We start from the raw sequence: 25306 nt of genomic DNA on the forward strand, positions 1-25306 counted from the left end.
GGTCAGAGGACAGTTTGCTGGCGTCACTTCCTTCTAGCATATGGGTTCTGGAATCTAGTTACCCAGGGTGTCAGACTTAGCAGTGCTTTGTTTATACTGAGTGATCTTGACAACTATTTTTATGTATGTATGTATGTAAGTAAGTTTGTATTGTTTTGTTTTTTTGAGATAGGGTTTCTCTGTGTAGTCCTGGCTGTCCTGGCACTTACTCTATAGTTTTAGACTGGCCTCCAACTCAGAGAGCTACCTCTATTCGTCGAAAGTGCTAGGATTAAAGACATGCACCACCACTGCCTAGCATGCACTTATGTTTTGAGATGGGGGTTTTTATAGGCAGGCTGGCCTCAAGGTTAGAATATAAAGGTGAGGATGACCTTGGACGTGGATCCTCCTTCCGCCATGTCCATTGTTGAGGATTACAGGTGTGTGCCACTGTCCCAGGTTTCTGTACAGCTGAGGACCGGCTTAGGACTTGATGCACACTCAAGGGCTCTGCCACCTGAACTACATCCCTGCTGCTGCTGCTTTTTAAAAGTATAGCATCACAAACATTTTTATAATTCCAGTTCTTGGATAACAACAACAACAAAACCAGAAAGACCCTCTGCATAAATTAACAAATAACTGAGAACTGAGTTGTTCTGTCATTTGAATTGTTTTCCCTGCTTTACTAACAGCCATTGTTTGTTAACAGAATCTCCCACAATCTGTAATTGAAAATGTTGGAGGGAAAATTTTTACCTTTGGATCTTACAGACTAGGAGTCCACACGAAAGGTAGGTAATACTTTGCTTATTTTGAGCTAGTAGAATTTGCATTTAAGATTTTGACAGTTATTAATGTGTCATAAATGAGCTTTGGTTATTGTGCACGTGAATCCTTAAGAAGCTGTCTGTAGCTGCCATCTGTAATGCAGTACAGTAATACGCTCAGTTAACCAGCGGAGTAAGGCGTGCTTTCTGTATGTAACAGCACTCTGCTGGTTTCTTGCATTGGAAAGTGTGGGCACAGAGCAAATTCCACTGTGGTCTATAGACAATTCTCCCTAGATTCCTTCTTTCTTTCTGAAGAGTATCACTGGATGTGAGAAGAAAGTGTCAGAGCTCTAAGAAAGTATTGTCATTTTCTTGTCCTCTTTTTTTTTATTGCAGATAGATTGTAAAATACATCTTAACAAGAACTGAATCATTTTGCCTGTAGCTACTTGTGATCACATTGAATATTTACTTAAAAAAAAACTTTCTTCTTTAAAAAAAATAAGAATTTCTTTTTGTCTAGATATAGATTTTCTTATGCCTGTATATATGTGTACCTCGTGTATGACAGGTACCCATAGAAACCAGAAGAGGGCATTGAATTTGCTGGATCTGAAATTTAGAGGACTGATCTGCTAGGAACTAACCTTGAGTGCTCTGTAAGAGCAGCCAGTGCTCTCAACCAGTGAGCCACTTCACCACCTCGAAGTTCTTGTTCCTCATTATCTTTTATACTTCTTAAAACATTTAACTTTTGTTTGTTTGTTTTTCTGAAACAGGGTTTCACTGTGTATACTAGGCTGTCCTTGAACTCAGATTCATCTGCCTCTTCTTCAGAGATGTGTGTGCCACCACCATCACCACCAGGCTTGATTTCTCTTTCACAAACATGAGTCAGAGCCTTAAAGAGACAGGCAGAGCCAGTGTGTACAGCTCAGGTACAGGAGGTCAGACTTGTAAGCAATGAGTGGCCAAGGATACATTGTGAGGTGTGTCTTCAGATAGGGCTGTGTACTGTGCCTTGGCCCACTGCTGTCTCTGTCTCATTGCTTATTTAGTATGCCTACTCGTGATATGTGCTGTGTGCCTCATTCCCAGTCTTGTACATTGACCTGATTGCGTTGACATCTCTAATGAAGTTTTTAGTTTTAATACTTTGAGCAGAGAAGCACCAAGCACCATTGAAAAAGACGTAAAGGAAAACTGTGTGTGTATAGTGATGAAACAGGACCGTGGAAAGTCCTGGCTCACCCCTGTCTTGACTTGTTTATAGAGTCCATTTTAAATACAGTATGTCTGAAGAAAATCATGCCCATTAGTTAGCAGTATCTTTCCCTACTGGTTGGTTGTGTTTGTCAGGGGGACAAAGTTCTAGAAAGCTTGCCAATATTCTGTCAAAACAAATCTTATACTGTTACTGATAAGATAGGAGACAGTTTCCTTGTACTACTGTGTTGTGATGGTTGGTTTCCTTTTTTTAAGGTGCTGATATTGATGCCTTGTGTGTTGCACCAAGACATGTTGATCGAAGTGACTTTTTCACCTCATTCTATGATAAATTGAAATTACAAGAAGAAGTGAAAGATTTAAGAGTATGTACATACTGGGGCACGAGAGGAGTTAAATGCCATTTAGTCTTGAGAAATGTATTTACTGGTGGAGGAATCATTTAAGTGAGCCATCATTTGCCAGGCAATTTTAAACACTCAGCATGAATTTGTCTTTGTATTTTACATAAAACTAGAATGATAAACCTGTAAACTCCTTACAGATTGGGAAACAGAAGCAAACACAGTGAATAAGTAATCTCTGAACAGCCACATTTCCTGTGATAGAAATGGAGGATTTTGAACCCCCAGGCTTGGGGTGTTAAAGCTCACAGCTAAGAACTTGTTTTTGTTGGGAATTATACTAAATTATGGTGAAAGAATTTCAGTGTGGTTTTTAAAAGTAGCAATAGTAGCCACATAGCTTACCTGTAATTCTGGTACTTGGGAAGTAGAGGCAGGAGGAGCACAGGTTCAGGGATTTCTCAGCTGTGTGCTTGGTTTGAGGCCAGCCTGGTCTGATGGAGACCCTGGCTCAGACTAAGTAGAAGGTAGTGGAAGCATTTAACATGGGCTTATGGTGGAGCTTCAGGAACTAAACTTGTTCACTTCCTCACAGGCTGTTGAAGAGGCATTTGTACCAGTTATCAAACTCTGTTTTGATGGAATAGAGGTAAGGCTTAGTCCTAGTGGGCAGCTTTTTGGTATGGGCTGTTCTGGATCTTGGTTCATTTAGATACAATTTTGATTGCCAGTAAGAATTTGTGAGTTGGTTAATACCAACAATTTTTTTGTTTCGGAAATGGGTGTCCATTCTTTGTAGAGTGTGTGTATGAGGTAGATTCTTTTCTAACTTTTAAGTGGAAGTGCGAGCAAAGGACTTAGGACTGAGGCTACTGCAAAATAGTTCTGTGGTATTTCCTTTCCAGGTGAACTTTGTGTCTAGTTCAGGCAGTAAGTATGCAGTCTGTTTAGCCAAGTAGCCTTTTTATTTAGGTAATTTGTATAAATACTTTCAAAAGATAGGGGCAGTGCGAGCAGTGACACAGCTTTAAGTCACTTAATAGAGTTAGTGCCCCGCCCCACCTAGATTCTTTGGAGCATAGAGTTGTTGCCGCAGAACTGATTCTTACTTTACTTCTTCTGTAATCATAATGGTGTTGTGATGATACTGTTGCTGATTATAAAACTGGAGATATTGAAAGAATGACAACTAGCTGTTACTTTTTAAAAAATATAGTTGCAGGGGCAGTTTTTAGAATTACTATATAAGATACCTAACTTATGAAAGGTTGAAATGTTGGGGTTTTTTGTTGTTGTTGTTTTTGGGTATTTTTTTGGGTTTTCAAGACAGGGTTTCTCTGTGTAGCCCTGGCTGTCCTGGAACTCACTCTGTAGACCAGGCTGGCCTTGAACTCAGAAGTACACCTGCCTCTGCCTTCCAAGTGCCCGGCAGAAATGTTGGTTTAATAAGTGGCCAAAATTGTTAAATTTGTTAAATTGTTAAATTTGGTTAAGGATTATATTTGCATAGTTTTGAGTTATAGACAGTGTTTAAACATAAAGATATCTGTAATTAAAATATAAGATGACTATTTACCTATTGTTTTGTGTTTAATGTGAAAATAAATGTGTGAGTCCCATTCTGAACTCACTGTGATTGTATCTGGCTCATATTTTGCTCCCTTTAAGTGTGCAGCCAACTTACAGCTCCTACAGATGTTAAACCAGGGCTTAATTTCAGTGTATGCATTCAGTGTCTACTTAAGCTAAGTAGACTTGTTAACAGTTGAAATGATATGTACTGTTTGTTAGGCTCTATTTCATATCACCGCTCCCATGCTTTAGCCTCTGTTTAATATGCCTGTGTATACAGCATGGGCTTCTTGTGAGGTTGTTGTAGCCATTGCAAGGTTCATGGTCAATGAGAGGGCTTTAAGAATTTTTTTTTTTAATAGAAAATGCCATAAAAGTAGTTTGACAGATATGGAATGTTAGATTTTATTTTTGTTTTAGATTGATATTTTGTTTGCAAGATTAGCACTGCAGACTATTCCCGAAGATTTGGACCTACGAGATGACAGTCTGCTTAAAAACCTAGATATAAGATGCATAAGAAGCCTTAATGGTATGTAAAAAAGCCTGCTTCCTTTTGTGAAGTTGAAGGGCTTTTGGTCAAATAGTAAATAACAGTTCTTAAAACGTATGCTTCGTAACGACGGTCTTTGTAGCCAGTGTGAATGCGTAATGGATATGCTAGAGCGTTCTTTACCCTGGATAGACTACAGAGTGTGTCTGTAGTGGATTTGCTCCCTGATGACCTTTCCCTTTCCCAGCTATTAATGGTCTAGTGCATCTTTAAAAGGACCGACATTTATAATGGTGCTAGTGATTGAGGCTTTACTGTATGGAGCCCTCATTAATTTGCATTTGGTAGTTGCTTTATAATCTTATCAGATAAGTGTAAAGGGTTTCTCTTTTAAAAAAATGTTAATATAGCTCATTACCAGTGCTTTGGGGTCACTATTAGAAGCTGAGATGGACTAACTCCACTCCTCAGGGAAAATATACAGGAAAAAGTTGTATGTAAGGTTGAGGTTAGGCAAACTGCTAGGTGTGTTAGCTGTGGCTTAGGGATTCTGCTTGGAACAGGAAAGAACTGCTTGATTTCATGCCTTTTAACTCTTTTGAATTCACATAGTCATTCCACCAAATAAGGTTTTAATTTGAGGGTAGTCTTAGAAAATTGATGATGACACTATTGTAACACCTGAGGCTTAATGTTGTTTCTCTCACTCCCATTAATCAGGTTGCAGGGTAACCGATGAAATTTTACATCTAGTACCAAACATTGACAACTTCAGGTTAACTCTGAGAGCCATCAAACTGTGGGCCAAACGTGAGTTCAGAATTTGTTGGCTAGCTTATTAAAAACATTGAAGCTCTTCATCAACACTAACTTAATCTTTTTGCTTTTCCCTTATCAACAGGGCACAACATCTATTCCAATATATTAGGTTTCCTCGGTGGTGTTTCCTGGGCTATGCTAGTAGCAAGAACTTGCCAGCTTTATCCAAATGCAATAGCATCAACTCTTGTACATAAATTTTTCTTGGTATTTTCTAAATGGTATGTTTTTAGATTATATTACAATAAAATTGATTGTAGACACTGAAGTTTAGTCTTATTTCTGTGACATTTCTACAGCTGGTTTCAGATTTCAATTTTAGTTTGTGGGCTGAGGGGGTAGCGCTCAGTGGTAGACTGCTTGCCTGGCATGCACAAGGCCTTGAGTTTAGTCACTAGTCCCGCCAAGAACCTAACCAGTTTTAGTTGAAGATACAGCTACCATGTTGGGAAGAGACATTGTATGTGAAAAGGAAAACCTAACTCCTTAGTGTCTTTTCCTTAGCTCTGCCAGCCTACCCTCCAAATACACTCTGAACTTAGCCACTGTAATGTCTTCTGCCCTCTGCTCTGTTACTAGGGAGGGTAGAACTCACACACCATTCCTTTCATCCTGATCACTTCTATCCATAGGCTATTTGTGATTGTGTTTTACCTTCAGCCACCATTAAACTTGGCAAAACCTTAAATGTGTCACTTCTATAACAGTTTTTAAAAAAAATATGTTAAGTGACTGAAAAATAAATGGAAGTCACTGGATCTTTGAGACTTGTTAGCCCAGGAGAGATCTCCTAATTAAGATACAAATGTTTTGGATTTAAGAAAAGTCCAAGACACTGCCAATTTGAGGTAGTTACTTTGATACCAAGAGTTGGGGTTTTAGTCAAGTTAAAGAGATTTATCTTTCATATTGCCAACACTTTCCTTTCTTAATGTGAAGAAAGAATTGTTCCTTTGTAGTGACTCGGTAACAGACTCTGTGGATTTAATGTGTAGCTACTGCTCTGTCCAGTATAGTTGTGCTGCTTTGCCTTTGTCCTGGTGAGTGAGGTGTGGTCAGGTCAGACACAGAACTTTTCGTAAGGCAATCCAGGAACGAACATTTCTAGTAGGCCAGCTTGATTTAGACTAAGCCAGAGAAGCACTTTTCATTTTTGATCTTTATACCCAACTGAAGTAGCATTAATGCATTTTATAACATGGCTGTATTATATAGTACTCACGGGAAGCATTGTCCTTGTTAACCTTCGCACCGTGACTCTAGTTACAAGTCACTTCCATATACCCGTTCAAGGGACTAGTGTGAAGACAGGAGTCTTTTCTCAACCAGGATTAGCCCTGTTAGAGGGTGAGGTGAACATACTAGATGTCTCGAGGTGGCACTTACTGTTTGAGTAGTGCTTTATCAGTTCTCCAGCAGAGCAGATGTCTGATATGTGAAAGCTATCGTGATTTGACTTGAGAGAGGAATACTGTGTAAACAGAAAGGAATGAGAGGCTGTGGTGTATATGCCAAGTGAGTGAAGCAGGGTTGCATTCACAAATGCTGTATGTTTAACAGAAACGTTTAGATGCTAATGTCCAATAGTCTTATCAAGTGCTACAATCTTTTTGAACAGGGAATGGCCAAATCCAGTGCTATTGAAACAGCCTGAAGAATGCAATCTTAATTTGCCTGTGTGGGACCCAAGGGTTAGTGTATTATTTTTTCCCCTACAAATTCACACTATTCAATAACAAAAGTCACCTGCATAAAGGAGGAGGCCGCCCAGTTCTTACATATGAGTGGACGCACCCATATTTCACTTGTTATAGATGACCTGCTCTCTAATTGTCCTCCGGTGTGAGAAGTGTAACGCTGTACTGTAAACCACATTTACTTGTACACAGTTTATACAGATCTCACTAACAACTTATTCCATATAGCACTATCTTGTAAGTCAAAGTTGTATGGGCGTTTGTGCTTTAAAAAAAAATAAAAGGATACTAAAAATCCCTGTATATTTTTTTATTTGCTCTAAGTATTTGTTCAGTTGGCTTGTTTAAGAAAGCTCTTGCATAGTGTTTGTATGCAGCATATGGCTCCTAAGCAGGATTGCAGTGTCCGTGCTATAATTGGAAAGTCTGGTTTAGGTGTTTGAGAGATGCAGAACTGTGTCAAGGAAGATCACCCACTTTGTGGAAAGTTATAGATAGCATTTACTGCTTAGACTTTTTAGGTGTCAATAACGTTAGCTTTATCACAATAGCTTTATTATAATATAAAGGAATTCATTGGAATTAAAACTTTCCAGGTTTTTGAGATCATAATTTAAAATTTTTTTTTATTTATTACAATATCAAAGTCTTGCAAGTTTTTTTGGGCTTTGCCCTAAGCTGTGTGCTTTCAAGTTGCCTGAGCCTCAAGGCATTTAAGGGAGAGTGTAAGTAGTTGCCTTGGTGGGGACAAACCACACAGTGTACAGATAGCAGTCACTAAATAAATCATCCTGTTGTCTCACGGCCCAGAGCTGTTCTACCTCTGCAATTTTGCAGGCACTCATTTATGCTGCCAAATACAGAAAAGCAGTAGATTTGCAACACATTTTTCTGTTTTGCTTTGCTCTTGCCAGCAGGTCCATGCAGTCAGGTTGCAAGGTAGTCGTACCTCCATCTTGGGAACAGACTGTTGACTAGATCTTTCATTCTGTAAAAAATGTCTATAAAACAGTCTCTTGACATGTGTTTTATTTCTCAACTCCAGCTATGAATGAAGTAAAATGTAATCATTGGTTCAGTTTAACAAGGGGTAAAAGTCCAAGTATCTGTTGTCTATGTACTTGAAGAAACTGATTGGCTGTTGTTGTATGTAGGTAAACCCCAGTGATAGGTACCATCTTATGCCTATAATTACACCAGCATACCCACAGCAGAACTCCACGTACAATGTGTCCGTTTCAACACGGATGGTCATGGTTGAGGAGTTTAAACAAGGTAAGTGTTTCTGCTTCTGCTCTACTTCATACAGAAGGGTCTGCCCACTGTTGCTGACCCAGCAGTCAGCTGCTTGTGTGATTGAATTGAATTGCCAGACTGGGTTTGTGCATTTATTTTTGATTATGTATTGGAGTATAACTCAACAGTGTTTAAGCAGTTTACTCTGACAGTATGCTGGAGAATGAAGCAGCACTTAAAGACTTGGACATTGGTTCAGGGCTGTGTCAGAGCCTTCTAACATCAGAGCTGATGCCATTTCGTCTTCCTGGGTTACTCAAGGGATATACAGACTTTTTACACTCCTTGGAAAAGAACTTGGAGTGTGTTGGGGCCAAAGCTCTGCCTTTGAGAAGATCCTTGACTTTGGGTCCCAAGTAATTGTAAATTTAAAGGTATTCCTAGTTGTCTCAATTCCTCAAAGACCAAGATGGCTGAAAGCATCAGGCAGAAAAGGCTGTGTACCATCTTCAGCTCTAATTTGACTACTCTTGTGTTCCACACAAGGAAGGTTTTTAATGGGAAAGACCTCTTGGCCATTTAGAGATAGCAGTAACTTGATTTTAAAAGGCAGAAAAGAAACATTATATGGGGAACTTTAATTCTTCAAGTAACTACTATGTTTCACTTTGAGCCTTCCTGTGAGCATGACATTTTACTAATCATGGCACTTTACCAGAAGTGTGGTTCTCAGAACATTCTCCAGTGTTCGTGAAACGTGTGTAAGAATGGACTCTAAGGTTGTAAAGTAAGCTTGCATTGCTAATGTTTAGGAATGCAGTGAATGTATGTGGTATGTTTAATTTAACATTCTAGATTGCTAGGTTGAAACATACAAATATTCTAATATGTTTTTAATTTAGGTCTTGCTATCACAGATGAAATTTTGCTGAGTAAGGCAGAGTGGTCCAAACTTTTTGAAGCTCCAAACTTCTTTCAGAAGTACAAGTATGTATTTTAAGGCATGTCAGCCATGTTGCTCTTAAGTAGTGGTTTAACAGTGGCATATGTGGTATTTCCTCTTGCCAGATTCGTGAACAAGTCTCTCTCCAGTGTCTGTAGAATTTTCTTTATTGTTAAAAAGGGCTTAGCATTTTTAGTAAACTGGTTTTTTCTCTATCAGTACAGTGTATTAGCCTCACACTTTAGTTACTTGATTTACTAGCAGTCCTACTGTGTGTCAGCCACCTCAGTTCTTCTAGGTCTGTCACTTATGACCAGGATACTGTCTGCACCTTAGGAGGCTCTTGAGTGCTTAAAAAGTTAAGGTTCTCTCTCAAGACATTTCTACGTTTAACCCTGAAAGCTTGCTGGGATAGTTTAGAACATGCACAGAGCTAGTGGGACGTTGGGGTGTGGCTGAATACATGTTTTCAGTAATTAGTAGCACATTTCCCCCTCAAAATTATGTCTGCAAATAGTCTTCTAATAATTTAAGTGGGTATCATTTTTATAATGTCTTTTAATTTAATGCTTTAATACCTTAGAGGTGAAAAGCCTCATGATTTGTGCTGTGTTGGAAATGTAAGTTACAATAAATCTTAAAAAAAGAACAAGAACCTAATATGGACTCGAGCCTTATTTGCCCTGGCCTGAAAATTAAGCAAAGTCCCACTTAAATTTTTGCTTTAATACTTGAGACTTTCCTGACCATTTTTATGTGTTTTGTTACAATAATTTAAGCAAAACTATTTTATACTTTTCCCACATTAAAAGTAAGAATGATGACCTTCATGCTGTCTCTGTGTTTTGTTTCTGTATCTTGCATGGAATGCAGTGATGAGTCAGTTTACCTGTTGTGTTCCCAGGCACTGTGTTGTCAGAGGCGGAGCAGCGTGGTGCTGCGGTGCTCGTGGTCACGCCCAGCTCTAGGCTGTCACTCTCATCGGCACATCATTCTATTTCTTTAATGCTGAGGAGATAACTGATGACCATTAGCAATCATATGTGCCAACACTTGAAAAATACCACACATGAGACATAGTTACACCAAAAAGATTAAGCCCTCAGCAGGTAGATCCCAGCTTTTCTCAGTTGCCAGTCTCAAATTGTCTTTTCCTGTCTCACATTCGTAATTACAAGAGCTGGAGAAAGATGGATTTCTGCTTCCTTAGCTTGGGCTTGAGGGAAGGTGAATGCTAGCATTGACCACACCATGCTTTTACACTCCAGCACTGGTAGGACCGTGAGAAGCACATCCTGGTGGGTCTTCACACCTGAGATTGTTGTAGCACCTGGAAGGTCTTGGCTGGCAAGAGGGTTAGTAATACTTTTCCTGACACCTGAGGCAGTCATCCTTTTAAAAAAACTACGAAGAAGAGGCTGTAGCAACAGGTTTGTTTCACAAAAATTTAAAACCAAGTACTCTGGAGAATATAAGATCTAACTGCTGTGCACGCATGCCCTTTAAACACAGTGAGGACTGCACTGGGTTTACAAAGCAGGTAGATTGGAGCAGTTTAAACAGCGTGTCTCCATGTGAAGCAGGTTACATTGTAACCTGAAGGTGGCATTCTTAGTTTGTTGTAATCAAGACCTAGAAGAATTGAGGCTGCTGACATACGGATTGGCTTTGTGTGAAGCATGCCTGGAAAAGTGTTACCTTTTCGTAGGGTTTTAAATTGTGTAAAATACTCCTGCTTTTCTTGGAAGAGAGGGGGACCATAGGAGAGATTTCATTGACCTTAAGTGTGTAAACTCTTCCATTTTCAAACAGTGGGGTGGGAGTTTGCCTGAAGAAAAGAAAGGCATTGCATTGTTAATTTTTAACGTTTTAAAAAATAATCTTTGTATTTTAATAATCGTAGTTTGTTAAATAACCATAAACCACAGGCATTAGGAAATGTGACTAGTGGTCATCTTAGGCATTATGTTTCACTAGGAAAGCAAGTGTAAAAATGTGTAAAAACTAGCCTTAAAATTGCTCAGACACAGGTAATCTCACCACATGGGAGGGAGGCAAAGGTAGGAGAACCAAGATTTCAAGGTCAGCCTGAGCAATGTAGTAAGGTCAAAATTAGTTTGGAATATATGAGCATCCCCTTCCCCCAACAAAACCAGCAGCAGCACACCTTTAGTGGACTGTAATTCTTGCTTATGAATGTAAAGAGAATTATAAGGATTTTAACTAAGAGCTAGGTTTTTCTTTCAGTGCTTGGTATCTGAGCTGTCATCTACCCAGGTAAAGTACTGAGATGAAATGACCAAGAAACCTACTTACAGAATGCTTTTTGGTAAATAACTATAACAACTTAAGTATTCTTAGAACTTTTTATTAGGAAAACACTGTACTAGATGAGGTATGCTCTTAGCCCGAGAACAGTTTTACATAAATTTTAATTCATTTAATTTATATCTATGTCTATATGAGATCTTAGGGGAAAGGCAATAACCGTGGCATTAGCCCTAGATTTTTCTCGGAGACACTTGAGCTGGTTGGTGCCTGGCAGGTATGACGAGGCTCACAGTTTGGGGATTATTACAGTGTAGTCTAGAGATGCATCTGCCCTGGAGGAGTCCTGAGATCCTTGGAGATTGGATACCAGCTCTGGTGTTTTTAAAATGCAGAGTTTGGGACTAGAAGGACACTCAGCAGTTAGTAACACTGGCCGTTCTTCCAGAAGACCTGGGATCCATTTCCAGAACCCACGTGGCTGCTCGGTTCTGACTGTAACTCCAGTTTTAGGGGATCCGTTGCACTTCTCTAGCCTTTGTGGGCACTTATGTGCAGGGTACACAGAAGTATGCAGACAAAATACCCACACATATAAAAGTAAAATATATAAAAATGCAAATTTTTTTTTAAAGAAAACTAATTGGAGATTTTTGGTTTCTTGGAGAAGTCACTGCTTTCTACTGTATTAAAATATTTACAGCTTTTTAAAAAATAATTAATTTTGTATCAAGTTTATTAAAATATAGCTACATATAAGTTTATCCCATAAATCTTAAAGAGATATTCATAGGTAAATATGTATGTATGTCTAAGTATACAGAGAGAAGAAACTTTGTCCCCTCCATTGGGATGTCCTGAATAGTCAAGTTGAACTTTAGCCTTTGAATTGCCAACAAAATTATGTTAAAATGGATTGTATGTTTTTGTATTTGTAAACAAAATATTGTGGTGCATCACTTAATCTTTCTGAAGATCTAGGTGTTCAATAAGAGCATTTTCAGGGGAGTGAGGGGGGAAAACAGCTTTATTGTTGATGGGTCTGGGGATGCTGGCCTGTAATCCCAGCACATGGGAGATGGAGGCAGGAGGATCAAGTGCCTGTGCAGCCTGAGTAATAAGTCCACTTAACTGTACTGAGGTAGAATTGGAAAAGCTGTGCTGTGCTGTGCAAAGCTTAGGCAGCTTGACACTTGGGAGGCTGTGTGCGCGCGTGCCTGTCTGCTCCGATAGCTGCTACACCTTGAGAGCGCTTGCGTCTCCTCTTTCTCTTTCCATAATGAGGTCACCTCTTTTAATGACTCGGTAACCCAGAAATGTGATTAAGCATGTCAGGAGTTTGCTTGATTTGTGTGACTCCTCCTCTGTACACAAAATGCATGGACTTTGAGTGCTTTTATGTGACTCTTGAGTGTTTGTATTTGGCTAATGGGAAAGGAAGAACTCATTTCTGTGGCTGTAGAAAACGTGGCTCCAAAGCTGCGCATATATCCCATTTCTGTAGCCCCACCTCAATTTTGTGTGTCTTGAGCTTTTAGGGGTTTTTTTCTGTACTTTATAAATTTTTATTAATTTAGTTAATTTTTGACAGTACCTTTCCACAAAGATAAAGATTCTCTTATCCAGGTGGTGTGCACTTTCTATAGCTGTGTATAGAGTTGCAAAGATGAGAAGAGTTTGTAGATGGGCTTACTCTGGTTGGTAGTTGTGTCTGGTTCTCAAAGCTTGTTTGCTTTTGACTAGCAACATTACTTGGGAGGTGTGAAAGAACAGAAGGTTCTCAGACTTTTCAGACTAGATTATTCTGGCACCTTCCTGTCTAGTGTCCACTAGATAATAATGTCAGTTTGCTTTTGAGGTAAAGCTGCTTATGTAAAACTCAGCTTGCAGTATTTGAAAAAGGTACATACAGAGTGATTTCTTTTGTTATTTAAGAAGAAAAGAATTGTCTAGTAGTTTAGTTGTAATTGCTTTCAAAAGTCCTAAAAGAGTTACCTGCCCATGGTGATATTTTTTGAAGTATAAACTTGGAATTTCTACATTTTAAAAGCTGTGAGTAGAAATCACTTAACTCTCAGGACAGTCTTAACTGCAGGGAGCCCATTGCAATGGTTTATACCATTTGTTTGGGTGAGGTGGCTGATAAATACCATATGATATTACTGGAGACCTGATGTTCTTGTTTTGTTTGTTTGTTTTCGAGACAGGGTTTCTCAGTATAGCCCTGGCTGTCCTGGAACTCAATTTGTAGACGAGGCTGGCCTCAAACTCAGAAATCCACCTGCCTCTGCCTCCAGAGTGCTGGGATTAAAGGCATGCGCCACCACCACCCCGCAGACCTGATGTTCTCGATGTTATTTTTGAAGTCAACTTTTGTAGTGTGTTGTGTCAAGAGCCCTGTTTTTTGGTTCCCATGAAAACATTTTTCTTTTGATAGATTGTTTTCCATGAGTGCCTTTTTTAGTTTTCTAGGTAGAACACTCCGTTGGAGTGTTGAGCAATTTACCATGTAATGATTTTTCAACCTTGAAAATTCAGCTACTCTTATGATAATTATTAATAGTTTGTTGTAGAAAATCCAACTTGCCAATAGTGAAACCATGGAATTTAGCTTACGTGATTTTATGTGCACACTTGATTGGGAACTCCTTGTTGAATCAATGTTGGTCTTTAAGTGTGAGGAACCTTATTACATTATGGTTATAAGATCCGGCACAAAGCACATAAATAAAGTAAATAGCATGTTGTCTTTATCTTCAAAGGCATTATATTGTACTTCTAGCAAGTGCGCCCACGGAAAAGCAGCGTCTGGAGTGGTGAGTAGTCAGGAGGTTTCCCTGAAATGACTCAGACAGACAGCTCAGCACACCGCTGTGGGAGTCTGCTGGCTTACCGCGCTGCTACCGAGACCATGCCCGCTTCTTGACGGTGTTTATTGTTGCTTAATTTAGCTTGCCTCAAGTATTTCTCAGAACCGTTCTGTTTGGATAAAGTTCATTGTTTTTTCATCCAGTTCATCATTCTTTTTGGTGGATCCTAACTAAGTCTCATAGTTTCATCTTTGGGGGGATGGCCTTGGTGTATATAGTTTATTTATATAGAATATTTATATTACCCCTTTTACATGAAAACTTGATTTGCGTATGAATTTTCATAGAGTCTCATAAATATTAATGACATTTGTCTAGGGTGGGCTTGGTGGAATCAAAAATCCGCATCCTGGTTGGAAGCTTGGAGAAGAATGAGTTTATTACACTGGCTCATGTGAATCCCCAGTCGTTTCCAGCCCCCAAAGAAAGTCCTGACAGGTAAGCATGCTGAGCCCCCACCTCCCTCTCACGTCCTGTGTGGATGTGTTCAGGGGCACTCTGACGTTGACTTTTGAGACAGGTTGTAGCCCAGACTGGCCTGGAACTTCTGGGCTTACAGGCACATGCAACCATTTCCTTCTGGAGGGAGACTATATCTGGCTTTGCTTTTTGCTGATGATGTATCTGCCACTTACTGTTTATTTTCTGGATATAACTTTCATCAGGAAGTGTAGTGTGCTTTAGTTTCTCAGTATTCCCTGGTTTACCAATTTTGGGTAGATCTTAAGTTTTTTCCTATTAGCATTTATATCAAGTGTTTTCCCTCATTAGAAACATTGAATAATTTTTTGAGAAGAATTAGCACTGAAGTAGATTTAGTAATAGTCCTTGATAATGAAGTCTCTGTTATCTGATTAGATATTGATACTCTATATATCTGTCCTAATCTGACTTGGAGTATTTCTAACATCCCTTCAGTTTTATACAATAGTTGTAGGGTGTTCTAAGCATCTATCTTTGCTCTTTATTTTAAGGGGAATATATTTTGATTTAAACTGCCAATACCTGACTCAGGATGGAATGTGGACCATGCAGAGACTGGTGAATGGGAAGTAGGCTCACCTGTTTGTTTAGGGTCTTAGAAGTTAGCTGATGCTTTTCTTGTTGCTCTAACATTTGGAATTTAGAACAATATGAGCTATAAACTTTGAAGAAAGGATAAGGAAGTAGAGGCTGAGGGTCACTTGAGTTGCTCTTGAGTTTGAGTATTCTAGTGAAATAGATTGCATATTTTTCCTTTGATCATTTAAAGGAATTAGTTGCATTTGGTTTGTGAGATAGGGTTTTGTACATAGCCCAGCCTGGCGTCAAACTGGTGATCCTCCTGCCTCAGCCTCCAAAGTGCTGGGATTGCAGGCGCTTTTTAACCACACAGAGCTATTTAGAAGTACAGATTTGGTATTTTTGAGACAGGGTCATACTATGGAACTATCCTGAAATTCCCTCTCTAGACCAGGCTGACCTGCAGCTCACTGAGGTCACCTGCCTCTGCCTCCCGAGTGCTGGGATTGAAAGTGTGAACCGCTATGCCCAGTGAAAGTACAGCCTTTGTATATAGAAATTATATATATATGTGACACTTTTCCACAAGCATTACACTCCCCACCCCACCCCACCCCCACCCGTTCACCATTTGGAACACAGTTAACAAATATTAGTGCCATGAATACTTTGGACTCATCAATACAAACGCAGAAAATGTAAGGCTGTGGTTTGGGAAGTTTGTTTGTAGTCGTGGCCTAGCTGACAGGAATGGGAGGGCAGTCCTATTCTGATGGCATTTGGACTTAGAGCTTGTTTACTTACACATTTGAATTACTTTTCCCACGTACCTCGCCTAGGCTGTCAACCCACCAACAGCCTTGCTCTCCTGAATCCTAATGGCCTGTGGTAATGTTCTTTACAGGGAAGAATTTCGCACAATGTGGGTGATTGGGTTAGTGTTTAAAAAAACTGAAAACTCTGAAAATCTCAGTGTCGACCTCACCTATGATATCCAGTCTTTCACAGACACAGGTATGTCTTTATTTGAACAATGAGCTCGTTGATGTTCCTTGATGTACATAGTTAGTAGTGCTTTTCGTAGTAATTGAGTACTGAATAGTAATCATTAGAGCAAGCTTGGTGCATTCAGTAATGTTTAATATAAATAACTTCTGTGTTGAGATAGGCCTTAAAGTTAGGTGGGACCATCTGTAATAGGATTTGTCTGTATTTTGAGACAAACAGCCTATTTCAGTCATCTTGAAGCTTAGAGACTGATGGTGAAGACATTTAACTGATGGTGAAGATAGGGCCAGGGGGGAGCATTGTCAGCTCACGCAGTGCGGGGCAGTTAGACCTGTGTGTTGGATAAATTGAATTCTTAGGTAAAGGTGAGAGGTTTTAGTTGAAAGCTTTAAAGTCATAGAATGAGTTGTCAAAATCTTTGTGATTTGTGTGTAGATTACACAGCAATTCAAGGAATTTGTGAGCCTTACAGGGATGCCTGTGTGCTGTCCTAATGCACTAATTCTTCTCTTTTAAAACATCTTCCAGATCACACTTTAAAACGGGTTAATTAATTAGCATTTTTACTTTTCTCACTGAGTTTTCCTTTATGAAAATTGATTTAATTAACATGTTATAAAAATTTAATCTACTTAACTGAAAAGAGGGGTAATGGAGACAATTTATTTAAAAGTCACTTTGACACCAGTTAATTGAAGTGAGGAGAGTGGTAATACTCTTTTCCGATGTTTGGCTTTCTGGAGTTTGGTTCCACCAAACCCATTGTTCTCCTGCTCTGACCCACTTGGGAAGTGGTGGACCTTCTTTCCAGCAAAGCCACAGTGTACGCGCTGCCTGTCACTGAGTAGTCTGCATGTGTGAAATAGTGTGTGAAAGGCCACTGGCTGGGAGGGTGTGAACGCTGATGAAGGAAGGTACGGGCAGACAGAACTGATTGGTACTCACTGTCAGAAAGCAGCAAATACGTTCCCAGACAGGGAACTGTGGAACTGAGAAGCCAAAGTCCTTTTGATACTGTTAAGGGGGAAGTTACTTGGTTCTGTCATGGGACTCCTGTCAGGGCCCATCTGAGAGACAGACAGACCTCTTCCTACTTGTCCTACAAGTCCTGCTTGTAATTTGTGGTGCATCATCTTCCTTCCTTATGATATCACTGTTCACTGTGTCTGTTTGGGGACTAGAAGGGTAATAAAGGTAGGGGTGTTCCCAGCACAGCTTATTTATTGCATAGCAGTTTGCAACCAATGCTTGTTACTTAGACACAACGGACACAAGCCAAATGTCCAGTGCCACTTAGGATTAGGGTTTTCTTTTAAAATACTTGATGAGGATTTATTTTATGTGTATGGATATTTTGTATACATGTATATATATGCCCTGTGTGTGTTCCTGATGCCTACAAAGACCAGAAGAGCGTGTCTAAGCCCTGAAAGTGGAGTCCTGGATGGTTATAGGCTGACGCTGAGTAGGCACTGAGAACTGGCCAGTCATCTCTCTAGCACCAGAGAGTTTTCTAGCTGAGTCTTGACAGCAATCTTAGGAAAGCTCTTTGTTAGGAATTTAGAGGTTTATGTGTCTAACTTTGACCTCTTCTCTCTTGGCTTCTGTGGATCCTGGTCAGGGTGTGTGGTTTTTGGGTTTTTTTTCTTCCTGAAATACTGTCTTAGTCCTTGGTCACTTGACAGTCTATCTTACTCTGTCCTTTCCACTGGACTCTGCAGCTTGCTTGTGCTTTTTCTTGCTGTGTTTCCAGCTGCTACAATGGTTTTATAATTGTGCAACCAATATTTTTTGTATGGCTTGACTGAGTCTCCCCCCCCCCCCCCCCCAGCCTGCCCTTGGACTTACTATGAAGGTTAAGATTACATTCAACTTATTCTCTGTCTTCATGACTAATTGTTGGGGTTTTATAGGTGTTGTACCATATAACCTCATTTAAATATTCCCATTTTGAGGTACTGTAATCTAAATATTTTGTATTTACTGATAGCATCTTCTTTTTGAACCATAATGTTATTTTTTCATAATAGAAAATATAGAAAGAATTAAGAGAGTTTTTTTTTTAATTATTATTTATTTTATTATATGTAAGTACACTGTAGCTGTCTTCAGACACTCCAGAATAGGGCATCAGATCTCATTACGGGTGGTTGTGAGCCACCATGTGGTTGCTGGGATTTGAACTTCGGACCTTCAGAAGAGCAGTCGGGTGCTCTTACCTACTGAGCCATCTCACCAGCCCAATTAAGAGAGTTTTACATGAAAAATTCTTTTCTATGGTTTTGGTTTTTTGGGTTTTTTTTTGTTTTGTTTTGTTTTGTTTTTTTTTTTTTTAATATTAACGTATTATGTAGCTCTGGCTGTCCTGGAACTCACAAGGATCTGTGTGCCTCTGCCTCGATAGTTTGGGGATTAAAGGTATGTGCCACACACCGTGTCTTCAGATACATATACATATATATACATACACACACACACACACATATAGAGAGAGTGTGTATGTGTGTGTGTGAAAGTGTGTGTGTGTGAAAGTGTGTCTGTGTGGGTACAGGTGCTCATGGAAAGGTGCTCTATCCCCTGGAGTTGGAGTTCCAGGCAATTGTGAGCTGGGTTGTGTTATTCAGACTCAGGTCTTCTGCACAAACAGCACTTTCTCTTAACAGCCAAGAGCCTCCAGTCGTTCTTGGCCTGTGAGGTGTCTTCAGGTGTGGCTCCTTACTGTGTGAGCAGCAGGTGATATTTTCCAGAATTAAAGTCTTAGACTTTGTAGATGATGGAGAGACTTACAGATGTACGGAGTTCTCTGAATTCTGTTATTTCCTCAACAGTTATTCTTGCTTTTTATTAGCACATGGAGAGTTAGTGTGCTAAAGGATCGAATGTGCATCTGCTCTTTGTTACATACGTGACTTGCCTACTATTGGATTGCATCCGACTAGGGACAGGCGGTGGGAAAGGTTCCCACTTACATTACTTTCTTCTAGATGAGTTTAAATCTGCCATTATGTAACTATTTCTGTTCTTTGTAACAATGTCTGGTTGTATAGTTTATAGGCAAGCAATAAACAGCAAAATGTTTGAGTTGGATATGAAGATTGCAGCAATGCATGTGAAGAGAAAGCAACTCCATCAGCTGCTGCCTAGTCACGTGCTCCAGAAGAGGAAGAAGGTCAGTCAGAAAGGAACTGGAGTGCTTTGTGTATGTGCCAGCTGCTGTTTCACAACTCCCGTCCCGTTAGGGATGGCTGCTATTAACTGAGGACAGCATCTGACAGACTTGTCAGTTTGTGAGACCTTGTTCTCATTGTCAGCTTGTGAGATCTTGTTCTCAGCACTGTGTTTGTGTCCTTGTCTCATGACTGGAAAGAGGTTAATGTGACACTCAACGCCCTGAGTTTGTATAGCCATATTCTCTCAGAAAGAAAAACACCTTTAAACTTTCACACAAGTGTCTATACTTCTAAAAGAACAAAGTTGTCATTACATGTTCAAACAATACTTTAAAAAAGGTCAGTGTCTTCTTATTTACTGTAGGAGAATAGGTATATTTCTAAAAATTAAGAGTGGGCTCTTGAGATGATTCAGCAGGTGGTCCTCTGGTGACCTGAGTCCAATCCCTCAGACCTACAGGATAGAAGTAACCCCTGCAATTATTCTCTGACCTCCACAGCCTTGTTGGGTGTGTATGTGTGTCCTGTCACCCCCCTTCTTTCTGATTAACGAATTTAAAAAGTTAAGAGTTAATTGTACAAGGGACTGGAGAGGTAGCCTAGTTGGCAGAGTATTTGGCTAGCATGCACCTGGGGTTAACCCTTAGTACTGCATAAAATGGCCATGATGACATGCCTATGATCCCAGGACTTGGAAAGGTGATGGCAGGGGAGTTAGAAGTCAGGGTCATGCTCTGATACATACAGGATCTATGATAGCCCCCCCCATACACACACACACAAAAGAAAAATTGTTACTATGCCCTGCATTGTAGCAAACCCCTGTATTCTCACCAGTTGGTGGGAGATTGGGGGAATTGCAAGGTGAGGGTGGCTTAAACTGTATATACCAGATTCTAGGCCAGCCTGGGCTACATGGTATACTTTGTACAGTGATTGCAAAGTAGTTACAAAGGACATTGCTCTCACTGGTTACCAGAGGTAAAGCAGTGTCTTGTTCTGATGTTTATATCTTGAATAACAGAATCTTTTAACCTTCTTATATTGAATGTATTGGTGCATAGAAAGAGTGACTTGGACTTGTGCCTGGCAGATAGTAAATAAATAATCAAGTTATCTGAAATTAATGCCAAGATCAGTTACAGCTTAGGGGTGGGTAGGTACAGAGATATCTGGACATGATAGTTTCAGGTGACTGTCTTGTCAGCTAAGTCTGATTGTAACTCACGATGGCCTCCTGATTGCTGGAGTTAATTAACTACATGTGTTCATTTCCACATCTTTCCTGATAAGGAAGTTGCTCGAGTAGACACCATATCGCCTTTGTTGGCTTTCAGCACTGCTGAGGCCCAAACTTAGCTCCCCGCTAAGCCTATGTAACCATTGCAGCCACAGGACCAACCGTCTGATAGGAATGTGTTAAAACTAGAGCAGTAGCCGGCGGTGGTGGCCCACGCCTTTAATCTCAGCACTTGGGAGGCAGAGGCAGGTGGATTTCTGAGTTCAAGGCCAACCTGGTCTACAAAGTGAGTTCCAGGACAGCCAGGGCTATACAGAGAAACCCTGTCTCGAAAAAAAACAAAACAAAACAAAACAAAACCCTAGAGCATTGCAGTGTAAGTTTTCCGTAGTTAAAACTCAGAATCACTGGTGTCAAAAGTGAATGCCAATAGGCTGTGTTCTTTTATTCTGGCAGTATGCATTTTAAAAACTCATAATAATAGCTGTTACCGGTTTCTAGAACCATGAATTTTTTTATTAGCTTTTAAAGTCTTACTATTAAATGACCATGTGACTAATTGTTATACAGCTCTAGTTGGGTTTTCCTGTTCATTTTTCTTATACTTTCAGACTATGTTTCCCTAAAAATAAACTGTAGGAGGTGTTACTAACTGGGAATCTCCTGTCCACAGTGTGATCATCCAACAAAGTAACTGATCACATGTGTATCTGTGTACACAGACTGTTGACTGGGAGACTGGGTCACTCAGTTCGGATGTTCTCAGGGACACACACACCACAGCTTTTGACTTTGCTTTGTGCTTACAGTAGTTTGATCCTATCTACTTCTGTTTGAAATAATTTTTATTGCTGTTCATTTTATTTTCTACTGTGAAAATAGGACTCTGAAGCTGGTGTAAAGCCAACAGCTTGCAGCTGCTTCGCTGTCTGTATCTATATCTGTACCCCCTCCACAGTGGGAACTGAAGTGAGGCCAGTCTGCACTGCTCACGTCCATGTGGCCTGTGCCCCCTCTAAAAGAGCAGAGTGGCCAGTATAGATCTCTTGCTTCTAAAGATCTTTGCTGATAAAATAGTAATGGTTGGAAATGATTTTTGTTTGTTTGTGGCCTAGGTATGTATTCCAAGCTGGCCTAAAGGTCAGTACACAACCCTGGTTGGGCCTCAAATTCAGAATCCTCCTGTCTCAGCCTGCTGAGTGTCAGAATTAAATGTGGGTGCCACCATGTGTGGTAATGCCTTTTACTTAACATAATTTCTATGTTCGTTGTGGGATAACTAAAGATTTGTACATCACAGGTATGGCATATGCCTGTAATTCCAACTACATGGGAGGAAATTGGGAGGTTGAGGCAGGAGGATTGCCTGAGCCAAGGAATTAAGGCAGATGAGGGCAACATGTGACCTTGTCTTTTTTGAGGCAGGGTTCCTCTGTAGCTCTGGCTGTCCTGGTACTTCTTCTGTAAACTAGGCTGTCCTTGAACTCAGAGATCTGCCTCTGCCTCTGCTTCTCTGCCTCTGCCTCGAGGGATGGGATTAAAAGTGTGCTCTATTATGCCTAGCCTTGTGACCGTTTCTGTAGTAAAAATAGGAAAAACAACATACTGTTGTGGTTCTGACAAAGGTGGCTGTCATTGTCCTGCTTACTGAGAGTTTGCACCAGTGCCCCAGTGTTTATAGTCTTCTGATAGAAGTTTCATGTGTGCTCATATTTCAATTTTAAATTTTACCGTGTAAATAAGCACAAGTAGTGTTCACTTCTCATTATTTTTCACATCAGACACGTAGTTAAGTCTAGAGGTACAAAGTCTTGGCTTTTTGTAGTTATGGCATGAAGGGATTTTATAACTCCTTTATGAGTGCTTTTCCATAGAAATCATAAATTTTGTAAATTTGAGTACCTAAAGACTTATAAATTAAACTTTTCTTGTTGCAGCATTCAACAGAAGGAGTCAAGTTAACAGCTCTGAATGACAGCAGCCTTGACTTGTCTATGGATAGTGATAACAGCATGTCTGTGCCTTCACCCACCAGTGCTATGAAGACCAGTCCATTGAACAGTTCTGGCAGCTCTCAGGGGTAAGGAAAGGGAGGGAGGCAGGGGAGAGGAACTGCTTGTTTGTTAAACACAGTAGAGGCTTCTCTGCTTACAGTCTTATTTTATTCTAACTTATCTTTTTCTAAATTTATTTTTATTAGTATTAGTTATGCAGGCGGATGAATTTCATTGGAGCATATGAAATACCTGGTCACAGTCACCCTGTCTTGTGCCCACCCCTTGTCCATCTCTTTTGACTTTTTTTAGTACCAGTTTTAACTCTTAGTTTATGGACAGGAATTTTTAGTTTTGCCCCTGTTGTCTATGATGTTTCATTTTGGGGAACAGAATCCCTCCATTCATGAATGATGTTGGTGTTTCTATCTGTCCAGGCTTACTTAGAGACAGACAGGAGGACTGAGCACCCTGATGTGCTAATCTCCATGACTGTGGGAGAGAGGGTAAATGCTTGCTGCTGCACTAGGTGGTTTTAGATAAAGGGAACATTTTTTTTCCTCCTCAGAAGAATTTACTGTTTTAAAACATGCAAAGCATTTTAAGAATTGCTAAAAAAGGATCTATGACCCATAAAAATTAGAACATGATGAGCTGCACTTGCATTCAGAGTTTATAGCTTGGGACTGTCTGGCACTTTCTTTCTGTTAGGTTTACCACAAAACCTTAATTTCAGGGGGTCTTATTGGCAGTTATAATGGCTATACTGATTGCCATTAGTAAGTTGACATGGAAACACTGACCTGTGTATTCTGTGTATTCTCACTATGGGTCAAATATTCATCTTACTGGCTGTATTTAAAGCACAGAACAGCTACATCAGTTTTGTCAGCTCTGGTTTTTATATGACATGCACATCATAGGACGTTTGTGTCTGTGCTGCTCTATGTGTTTTATATGCTTTTTATTGTTTGTTTTGGTTTTTCGAGACAGGGTTTCTCTGTGTAGCCCTGGCTATCCTGGAACTCTGTAGACCAGGCTGGCCTCGAACTCAGAAATATGCCTACTTCTGCCTCCCAAGTGCTGGGATTAAAGGTGTGCGCCACCACTTATATGCTTTTTAATTGTTATGGAAGCATGGGAAGTTAAAACCAAAGAAACATTTTACTTTACATCTGTAGCATCTGTTATTAACATTTAATTGTTACTTTGATTATCTTTAACATATAATCCACCCTGCCCCTTCTTTTTTCTATCCTTCTCTTTCTGTTTCCTGTTTTAGCAGAAACAGTCCTGCTCCAGCTGTGACCGCAGCATCTGTGACCAGCATCCAGGCTTCTGAGGTTTCTGTACCACAAGCAAATTCCAGTGAAAGCCCAGGGGGTAAGAACTTGGCCTAGCCACTATTGTGAGCCCTTGCATGATAACTGGTTTTATACCTTATTTTAGAAAAGGAGGTTTGTTGATTAAGTTGTGGATTCAGTTTTTTTTGTTTTGTTTTCAAGACCACTGTATAGCCCTGGCAGTCCTGGAACTCACTATGTAGAACAGGCTGGCCTTGAACTCAGAAATCCATCTGCCTCTACCTGGGATAAAAGACGTGTGCTACCACTGCTTGGTGGATTCAGTTTTTAGTGCCTTTTTAAAATATTTTAATGGATTTTATTTTTTTGTGTATGTAGTGCTCTCAGAGTTTGGAGGAGGGCATCAGAGGCCCTGGAGTTAGAGTTCACAGATGGTTGCTAACCGAATGTAGGTGCTAGGAGCAGTTCTTAATCTCTGAGCCATCTCTCCAGCCCCTTTTGTTTTGTTTTAAGGCAGAGTTTTAGGCTCAAACCTCCAGGTGTGCACTTGGTGCTTGTCATTTAATAGCAGTTTAGTGCTTGCATATAAAGTTATTCATGAAGTACGTTAGGAAGGAAGGAAGTTATAACTTGATGTTTTTAATTTTTTTTTTTTTTTGGTTTTTCGAGACAGGGTTTCTCTTTATAGCTCTGGCTGTCCTGGAGCTCACTTTGTAGACCAGGCTGGCCTCAAACTCAGAAATCCGCCTGCCTCTGCCTCCCGAGTGCTGGGATTAAAGGCGTGCGCCACCACGCCCGGCTGATGTTTTTAATTTAATTTAATGATTTTAATTTGTGTGTTTATATCTTTCTGTTTAGGTCCATCGAGCGAAAGCATTCCTCAAACTGCCACACAGCCAGCCATTTCTCCACCACCAAAGCCTACAGTCTCCAGAGTTGTCTCCTCAACACGCCTGGTGAACCCATCGCCTAGACCTCCAGGAAACGCAGCAACAACAGTCCCTAATCCTAGAGTAGGAGTCAAGAGAACGTCCTCACCCAATAAAGAAGAAAGTCCTAAGAAAACCAAAACAGAAGAGGTATATGTGCATACTTACATACATGACAAGATACAGGCATGGCGGCCTGGCTTCGCCTGCTCCTGAATCTAGTAGGGAATACTCAGGCAGACCTGGGGCATCTGCAGTGCTTCACTGCAGATGTGCCTCACTGCAGATGTGCCTCACTGCAGATGTGCTTCACTGCAGTAGTGCTTCACTGCAGTAGTGTTTCTGCCTCTCCTGCCCTGGGCAGCTTCTGCATCCAATAGTAGTCTGGAAAACACAGTTCATATCCTTACTATTCTTTTTTTCTTTTTAAAGATT

General features: G+C 40.2%; 1 protein-coding gene across 5 annotated transcripts in view; it reads left to right on the forward strand.

The window, feature by feature from the left end:
* Papola (poly(A) polymerase alpha) overlaps positions 1-25306 on the forward strand; it is a 53449-nt gene that overhangs the window by 18687 nt on the left and 9456 nt on the right. For 3 of the 5 annotated variants that reach the window (XM_021178513.2, XM_029484261.2, XM_029484263.2), the window contains exons 4-19: positions 695-776; positions 2238-2347; positions 2922-2975; positions 4319-4430; positions 5112-5201; positions 5293-5431; positions 6829-6901; positions 8062-8182; positions 9046-9130; positions 14117-14170; positions 14543-14662; positions 16131-16240; positions 19282-19403; positions 22582-22724; positions 23921-24021; positions 24801-25021. In XM_021178513.2, the coding sequence (XP_021034172.1) occupies positions 695-776; positions 2238-2347; positions 2922-2975; positions 4319-4430; positions 5112-5201; positions 5293-5431; positions 6829-6901; positions 8062-8182; positions 9046-9130; positions 14117-14170; positions 14543-14662; positions 16131-16240; positions 19282-19403; positions 22582-22724; positions 23921-24021; positions 24801-25021 (1737 nt within the window). The remainder of the gene's footprint in view (positions 1-694; positions 777-2237; positions 2348-2921; positions 2976-4318; positions 4431-5111; positions 5202-5292; positions 5432-6828; positions 6902-8061; positions 8183-9045; positions 9131-14116; positions 14171-14542; positions 14663-16130; positions 16241-19281; positions 19404-22581; positions 22725-23920; positions 24022-24800; positions 25022-25306) is intronic. The other 2 variants (XM_029484262.2, XM_029484264.2) reach the window with 1 other exon arrangement.

Source organism: Mus caroli, unplaced genomic scaffold (assembly GCF_978045245.1).
Source record: "Mus caroli unplaced genomic scaffold, Mus_caroli_1 scaffold_14, whole genome shotgun sequence".
Taxonomy (NCBI): Eukaryota; Metazoa; Chordata; class Mammalia; order Rodentia; family Muridae; genus Mus; species Mus caroli.